Genomic DNA, 9,308 nt, shown 5'->3' with positions numbered 1-9,308 from the left:
GAGAGAGTCGTAGTGCACTGACTGTACGGCGCCGCGTGTTTGTCTGCACGAAGACACCGAGAAAAATCAGACAAAAGGCAGCAAGATGTCATTTCTTCTCTGCTGTGCTGTTCAGTCTAGAATTAATATTATACTACTACTCCCAACAACTCATATTTAGCCTTTATAAGCAGTGTAAACATTCAATAAATGCTTTATCAATCACATAAAGAGTTCATTGTTTTATTTAACTATCACTCCTCCTGTGGGCGGCTGTATGAAAGATAATTAATGACATTATAGTTAAAACACAGTAGTAATAATGTAAAATATGTGAGAAGTTGTAATTGTTGACGAATGCTGTAGGTTAATCGTTCTCACAGATGTCCTCATATCTGCTCGTAACGACATCATATTTGTGTTTGAGACCATTTACCAAACATGGATTATTTGGTGTTTTATAAAACCTTGCATTGAACAAATAGCAGCAACAATGTGCTGAAAACGACATTATAATCACATCTGACATGATGTTCATCTATACTCCACCTGTTTGTGTGATGATGCAGGTCAAAACAAATCTATTAGATCCCGCTGAGATATTTTCATCAGATATTTTAAGTGTGCATATTTGTCTAAAAGTGTCAATTGTATTGTATTCATTTCAATCATCATTTTCAAGACGTTTTTGAATTATTGCAGCCTTTTTGAGTGTTTCATTCAGGCTCACTTTGTTTGTTTTCTAACATGTTGACACACATGGCAGACTTTCTGCTGGGGCATGCCCAGGGCACACTGAGGCATTGATCTGTTTGCTTTGTTGCATCCAAAAATGAACGGTTGTTTGTACAGTTCTAATTGTATTGCTAAAACTCCCCTCGTCTTGTACGTTTGTTTTTAGTCTGTACGTTGTATAAACACAATTTATGACCAGCCTCATCCGTTCGAAACGCCTCATTGTATTAATTTGCTGTTGTAGAATGCAAAATGGTATAAGAGACATAGATTGTGTTTTCATTAAGGAAAACAGAATCAAAAAGAGAGTTTCATCAAATGCGCATTAAACACACATGTTACACAGAGCAACATAAACACACCAGCCACAAGGCTTCACCACCTATTTAATGAGATTGTTTTAATACTCTGCATGCGATCGTCTATAAAGGCAAAATACGGGACAGAAATGTCGCTTACACATCCCATAATTCTCTCATTACAGTGAAAGATGAGGATGTGTGCTGGAAGGCTAAAGGGTCAGTAAACACAACCATGTGACCAGCTAAAATGTACAGATCTGTCTTCATGTGTAGATTCACGCCAAATGACACACTGCCACCGTGCACTCTGAAGGCCATTAAGATAATAAGGTGACACAATAAAACATCTATTTCAGCAGCTCGACATTAGAGACGGCCTATAGGGAGGGAAAGTGACCACCCAACCGCCCGTGCAAATAAAAAAGAAATAAAGAAAGAACCATCTCATTTATGGCAATTAGGCTGCACGGAGACTGATGGAGCGCAGGGCCAGAGCCCTCACATCATCGGCAGCATTTGTCACATTTCATCCCCGCCGCCCCGACCGTCTCGTGGGGGTCTCAGACAAGACATGTGTCATCAGAGGGCCAATTTAAGATGCCATGGGTGGCCCGTTGTTGTGACACGCTGCTAAATTGTAAGAGAGAGGCCGGGCTGGATCACTTAGTCACTCTCTCCACTAGCATGGATAGACTGGCCTGATCTACGTGTTTGGTCTAATGCAGTCTAAACGGCATCGTGGATTAGTTTGTGTAGAACACAAACCTTCCACATTAATAGATATAAGAGGAGCACCTGTGGGACTGAAAGTAATGATTCATTTTGGGTTATAGCACGTGAAAAAAAAAAAAGAGATTATAATTACAACACTTTGTGGACTGGGTGTGATGAGGAAAAATAAACATATTTGAGAACTCAATGTAATGGCAGATTATTCTAATTGAGAACTGCTGGGTGCATTATTTGGAAAATGATTTTCACTCATCTCTGATGTCAATTTGCAGGCTGCAAAATGTCTTACTGTTATCAAATCAGGTGTTTGTATTTATATAGTAAATCCTGAATTTAATTTGAATTATTTACCTAAAAAAAGAGCACAAACATCAGTAAAGCTAGAGCAAGAGAGTGTAAAGGTGACTTCTGTCAGACAAATAAAGACAATGACAGACAAAGAAAACACACACACACGTTTTCAGGAAATATAAACACCACTACTTCTTTTTTTAAATTCGTCCTCCCACAAGTCAGAACCTGAAGACTGGCCCCTGTAACGTTCACTGAATTAAGTCGAGCAGCGAGACAGGAGCTGAAATCGTGTTAATAGCATGTCCAGAGTGTAAGAGCCCCGCGTGCAATCACCCAAATACCCAGAGACAGGTCCCGGGTGCCCCGGGCGGCTCTTGCGCCCTTCCCCTCAGCGCCACCGACCCCATGCGCGTGCCAAACCGGGCCCCACCAGCGCCTCTGTGCTCGTTCAGACCCCCAGCTCCTCGTGTCAGAGGCTTCTCGTGCAAGGAAAATAAAGTTGTCAACTCCTTTCAGGAGGGAGCACTCAGAGGGTGAGGACCGGAGATCAGTTTAGCAGCGTGAGAGGTTTGAATTCAAGATTTGTATTCGTTTGATATTTTTCACCCTTTTTTTTATTACGTCCTACATTAAAAGCGAATTAGCTGTAAGAGTCTTAAACTATCACATATAATGCCCACAAGCAGAACACAATAAGCAAACATATACGTTTGAAATTATCCTTTGAAAATAAATAAATGACGTGATAGGCCTGTCGTATGCGAGTGTGTCTGGCGTTTTAAGTTGTTATTCAATGTGATCTCGATGAGGCAAAAAAAAGCTGTGAAATGCTTGTTGAAAAGAAGCAAACTGGGGTCCAAGCATAGATATGTGTTTTTAATTATAAAGACATATAAACAATATATGAAATCCATGTTGCAACACAACCAAAACGCCTCTTCAATGTATAGGCTGCAGTTATATAACCATGAGTATAGCCGGGCTGGGAGCAAATGATTTTCCACAATAGTTGTACAATACAATCATGTGAGATGTGCAATAACTTAAAAATAATAATCATAATAATCATAATTATAATAAAAAAATTGTCAACACATCGTTTCAGAAAATATATCAGCCAACATCACATTTGTTCCTCACACACACATCAGTCAGTCGAGGGAAGTCCTTTCATAATTGTTCTTTTAGAAGTGGAGATTGGGTCGCATTTCTACTTTTAATGTTGTTGTTGAATGTTGCATAGATTACAAATAAGATCAGATAACTTAATCCTGCTAAGAAATGTTCCCAAACTGATAATTTGGACATGGCCTGGTTGGTGTAAAGTGACTCCATCTTAAGGCCCAAAGTGTTTCATTTTATCTGTAGCGTTTGTTAAATCTGGATGAAACAACTGCAGTATAATGAACCATATTTTAAGATTATCCTTTAGACTAAACTTGTTTCATTTTCCACAGAATCATTTTTTTAATTAACTAGAGAAGGAGAGAGAGAGAGATATCGACATGGTTGGGTAAAAGTTCGGGAAAGAGAATGAAAACCAAATCAAGGCTTATCATTGCAGTGTTTGAAGAGACTCGCCGGTGTCCCGGAATAAGTGGTGCACTTTTCGGCGCAGGTGGCGAGCGCGGAGCCCGAGAACGGGTAGACGGCCGCCTGTCCAAAGGGCGCCAGGGCGGTGGGGATGGGCGAGGTCATGCTCTGTCCCTGGTTCAGGTACGCCACCAGCCGCCTCATCTCCTCCAGAGCCTGAGCCTGCATGAGGATGTAGTTCTTGGCCAGGAGGAGGGTGGCTATTTTGGAGAGTTTTCTCACCGAGGGGCTGTGGGCGTAGGGGATAACGGAGCGCAGGCCGTCCAGCGCGTCGTTCAGGTCGTGCATCCTCCTCCTCTCCCGCGCGTTGATGCTGAGCCGCAGGGACCGCTGCTCCTTGGACTTCTTGCCGAGGGGCCCCCCGGGCTTGTCGTCTCCGAACGGCGAGCCTCTCTTGCGGGACTCGAGCGAGTCGAAGCCGTCCTCGTCGTCGCTCGTGTGCTCTCCGCCGCTCTCGTTGGACTTCGCAGTCTGCCCGGAGAGGAAATCGGTGGCCGGCGTGAGCGGGAAGCGGACGGGACTCCCGGGACCGTGGCCCGGACCGAACCCGAAGGCTGATTGGCCGTAGCGCTGCGTTAGGTCGAGAAGCGCGTCGTTGCTGATGGACTTGAGCAGGTTCTCTTCGCTGGCATTCATTTTTCTCTTCCGGAACAAGATGCTGAGCAGGACTCTTCCGCCGCTTCCTCTGTCCTTTATTTGGAAACTGTCACGCTGTAGTTCTCTCTCCCAAAGAGTTGCTGTTTAGGAGTCCCCCTCTCTTCCCCCTTCACTCCTCTCCTCTGTCAGCTGCAGTGACTCTTCAAGAAGGAGGCTGTGGATCTGAAGCCTCTCTACGAGCGTTCACCTCCTCTGTGCGCTGCGCTCCCCCCTTGTTGCGCGCATAGCCCACGTTCAGCAACACTTCTCTCTTTTTAATTGTGCTCGCTGAGGTTCGGAGCGCTCGGCGTCGGTCCCTTTTTTTTTTCTCTCTCTTTCTCTCGCGCGTCTTTTTCTCGTGCCCTCCCCCTCGCCTCGGGCGGACTGTGTGACTCGCGCTCTGCCCCGCTCGCAAGTTAGTAAAGAGCACGAGGGGGCCCCCCCGCGGGGATTATCTGCCCGTCCAATCAGGGGGGCGTTTTAATTAACTCGGGAAGAGCTCGAGCCTACTCCCAATTTCAAATGTGATAATTGACACGCTGCCCAGCCACAGACTATAATGCTACTGTTGTATTGTTCACTATTACAAATCACTTTTAAACCGTTTTGTTGTGTGAGACATATAATAAACTTGAACAAGTCAGCATGAGCTCAGTGCAAACCTCCATGTAGCAGAAGTCCATCAGACAGGTAGGTGGATAGAAAGTACTCTCTAGTTCTCTAGATTAGAAAACACACAAGCAGAGATCAAGTAGGAGCAGGAGGACACAGGATTGAGCGTCAGGTTCCTTTCTTTCCCAATGAATTCAATTCAAAAGATCATTCTTTTGGTTTACAAAGCACTGGCTCCGGCTCCGCAGAACATCTCGGACATGTTGTCAGAAGGTCCAGCGAGATGGCTTTTGATATTTGTGCAGCTTTAACGAAGGGAACAAGTTTGCCAGCTGATTTTAGACTTTTAGACACTGTGCTGTTTAAAAAACCAAACTCAAGAACACACCCTATCTCTACAGGACACATGTTTGTATGCATTTGTATGTGTATTTCTGTACATCTCTGTTTTTTTTGTGCACATTTTGCTGCTTCTTTTGTTGTTGTTTGAATTGAACTGATACACTGTATCTGTGCACGTAAACAACACCGACAGGCAGAGGAGATGCTATACAGGCTTTGTTGAGTTAGTCGGCTCCGGACAAATCAATAAGCTCGCACTAGAGGAAGACATCCACTTTGCATGCTAGCACAGTCAGCTATGACACTTTTCACCTTTAGCATCTGATCTGTGAAAACATGTAGCTCTAGTTGTGTCTGTATATATAATGAGTCATATCTCATAAGCATTATACAGTTCTATTAATACTTTTAAAGACAATATTAGAGGATAGGACTCAGCTATCTACACACTTTTTTATTTTGCATTAGCAAAATATACTGTGCGTTAACTGTCCAATAACCGTACTACCATTTAGTATTCCAGAAATAAGATTTATTATGTCCCAGTACACAGTATGTCATAAAACACCAGGATGTACTACTGCATCCGGTCACATTTTGCAGTGTGAAAGCCAGCATGCTCTCTGCAGAGCTGATATATATGCGCGAGAGGGGTCAAAGTTGAAGGTGCAACGTTATGACGAAGTGGAACGTCCCAAATGAATGCATACTACATACATCAGTGAGTACTTTGTAAGGGCAGCTGCTGTATGCATGTTAAGAAAACGTCGCTGAACTCAGCGCTGAGTAAAATATGATATCAGTAAATCTGACATCGCACACTAATATAACAGCTAATATCTTTTTTTTTGGCAAAAGGTTTCCTGAGGCTCAGAACAGGTTTCCTAAGAATGAAACGTAATAGAGAAGGTAAGGCTGCCTCTCAGTGTCCAATATGGAGCATCGCACTACAATGAAGTGAAGCCTGACTTTATGAATGGCTCCCTGCACTTTGGGTGCTTTATTCTCGGGGAAATTGTTTAGAGGATGCTGCCACCATGTGGATGTGAGGTAACACTTGATGAGGTTAACGGTGCAGTGCATAATGATGACCTCTTGTGACCTCAAGGATAAAATAAAGGATTCTGAGCAGCTTACACAACAGAAGTGTTCTCCATCCAGACGCAAAAAATCAGAAATTTGCAGAAATTTGCAGAAATCTCCAAATGTCAACAGCATTGATTTTTTTTATGTTGTCATTCAAGGTCTTGGTGTCTTAATGTGCTGTTTTTAATCATTTTTATCATTTATTGAGTGGTAAAAATTGCTAAATTTAACACCAAATCGATGTCATAAAGGTTATCAAATCCAAAAATTGCTACAATAACTTATGAGACAAAAGTGAGCATGGGAATAGCCATCATATGCTTTCTTAAAAATGTTAATAGCCCTTTTACACTTTCACAATTTTAATTAAGTATTTCTTGTTCATGATTTATGACTAGAATATCTTGACCCATGGCTGAGCTGCATCTCAAATTAATCTGCAGGTTCCCAGATTACCACTTCTGTGTGTTCACTGTTGACCAGGTATCTTCTCCCTGGTCTCACTGTGTGAAATGGCTACTATGGAGACTACCGTCATCACACATTATTACAATTGATCTCACTGGATCCACCAGAGTCTCAGCTTTTCAGTCATACCCAATTTATTCAATTCCAAGACTGTTAACAGAGCCCCATATACAGAAACACTCAAATACACCATCTTTAGAATAGATGAAAATAACACATTTATACTGCGTGCAAAAAGCAGCATGGGTTTTGCCTAAACTGCTTGTAACTATAAAAAGTAGCACGTCTGTAAAGTGGGGACTTGTGGTTTTCCACAGAACCCATTTTCATTCACATATCTTGAGGTCAGAGGTCAAGGGATCCCTTTGAAAAATCGCCATGCCAGTTTCCCCTCGCCAATAACTAGCACAACTTTATTCAGCCGCCTTCCCGACAAGCCAGCATGAGCTGCTCAGCACCAAAGGGTTCATTACGTTTGATTTGACAGCAGGATCTCCAGCTTTAAGAGACTGAGCCCACAGTCTCTTAAAGACAGCGATGTTGGCGGGTCTCTGAGGGTTTCTAGTTCATTTAACATGTTTGTGTCGAAACCATATCGGACACAAACTACCACTCAAACAAAGATATCATAATAGCAGATAGCGCATTTATTTGTCTCGTGGCGATAAGTGTCTTTTAGTGAGTGAAGGTCTATTTGTGACCACTGATCCTTGTTGCTGATGTAATTATTATCATGTATGTATGAATGGTGTTATTACTGGTGTTATTACTGTTGAGACTTTTCTGTTCTATGCTGCTGCAGATTATATCGATTAGCAGACTTTCATTAAAACCGACATCCTACTTATTGGTATTTAGCTTCTAATGACTTAATCGTTTAGTCGTCATTGTAATCAGGATTTAAAGTACACTCTCAGAAATGAAGGTGTTAACTAGAACTATATAGGGTTCTTCAGCTTGTCCTCATAGGAGTACCCTTTTCGGTTCCTGGGAGAACCTTTCATAAGAGTTCCACCTTGAACCCTTTCAGATGGAACCAACATAAAGGGTTATACCTAGAACCATCTGTGAAAGGTTCCAACCAGAACCCTCTCTTGTGGATCAATCCAGAACCTTCAAACCAATGGGGTTCTACCTTAGAACCCTTTTATATTCCAGGGGTTTCAATTAAAACCCACCATGGGAGTTCTACCAAGAACCATATTATAGTCAAAGGGTTTCATCTAGAACCCGCCCAGGGGGTTCTACCGAGAACCCTAATATAGTCTGATGGTTTTATCTAGAACCCAACTTGGGTGTTTTACCGAGAACCCTACTATAGTCCGATGGTTTTAGCTAGAACCCAACTTGGGTGTTTTACCTAGAACCCTACTATAGTCCGATAGTTTTAGCTAGAACCCAACCAGAGGGTTCTACCGAGAACCCTATATAGTCCAATGGTTTTATATAGAACACAACTACGGGGTTCTACCAAGAACCCTTTTATAATTCATTGGGTTGAATCTAGAAAACACCCACTTTCCTCCAAAAAGGGTTCTTTGGTTGAAAAGTGTTCTTAATGGAACCCTTAGTCTTATCAAAGAAACCTTGATTAACTATTTTTACTCACAAGATAGTTCTGGTTCTGGGTAGAACCTTAGCCCTTCAGGGAGAAACCGTTGGGAACCCTTATTTCTAAGAGTGTATTTGTTGGCATATTAAATAGTTTACATAATAAAGTTTTTGCAGATTAAAGTTTGACTGTAATACTCGTATATAAACTATTCCTCTCTGATGACATTCTCACCTGATCTACGCAGAAATGCAGGTCAAACATCTTGATCGGTAGAATTCATTCTTATTATCAATAACATGTGTTTTTATAAATCGTTTATGTGAATGCATTTCAATGAATTTCATGTCCTTCCTCTGCGGTTGTGTGTCTAGCGGTGAATCAGAAAGAAGAAAAGCAACTGCAGCAGAGAGTTCTCTTCATCATGTGATCATTTTCCCTCAAACACAGGAGGATGTTCAGCAGTTTGTCCAGCAGATGGCAGAAAATGCCCGCGAGTTGACAAACGAAACGTCTCAAACAGGTAATGGACGACACACTGTGTGTGTGTGTATATCAGTCAATACAAAAAACTATTTAGTACCAGCTGAGGACATTTTTTTTTTTGACTTGTCTTGGTTTAATGATCATGTTAATGTGGCTCGAGATGCAGACTGAAGAAAAGCTGCACTTTCTGAGAGTTGAACAAACCATTCTCCATCTACAGCAGCTATTGGTCCACAGTCACCACCATCCGGTGCAGGCCACTAATGTGGATGGTTCCCTCTCCAGCCCATTGTGATCACGTCCCCTAGTGTTCAACTGACAGCACTACACTCAGTCGTCCCCTTCTTTCTTTTTTTTTTGTCCAGGGGGAACTTAGCACTAAAAGCTTCTGGTTCACAGAGAATGGAAGAAACGCACCGACTAATAATACATGATGCTTCTAAAGTCGTTTGCTGCGGCTCTGTGTCGCCATGGCAACTGCAGGCTCCAGC

The 9,308-nt window shown here is 42.4% G+C and overlaps 1 protein-coding gene across 1 annotated transcript; it reads right to left on the bottom strand.

The window, feature by feature from the left end:
• Positions 1–3,587: 3,587 nt before the first annotated feature.
• bhlhe23 (basic helix-loop-helix family, member e23) lies at positions 3,588–4,271 on the bottom strand (the record flags this gene model as incomplete). Its single annotated transcript, XM_079174943.1, has 1 exon — positions 3,588–4,271. One exon carries the CDS (start codon positions 4,269–4,271, stop codon positions 3,588–3,590), a length of 684 nt encoding a protein of 227 aa, XP_079031069.1.
• Positions 4,272–9,308: the final 5,037 nt, after the last annotated feature.

The sequence above is a fragment of the Pholis gunnellus genome (assembly GCF_910591455.1).
Source record: "Pholis gunnellus genome assembly, chromosome: 2".
NCBI classification, from domain to species: domain Eukaryota; kingdom Metazoa; phylum Chordata; class Actinopteri; order Perciformes; family Pholidae; genus Pholis; species Pholis gunnellus.
Note: the sequence above shows the minus strand (reverse complement) of the source record. Positions and strands in the feature narration are given on the sequence as shown.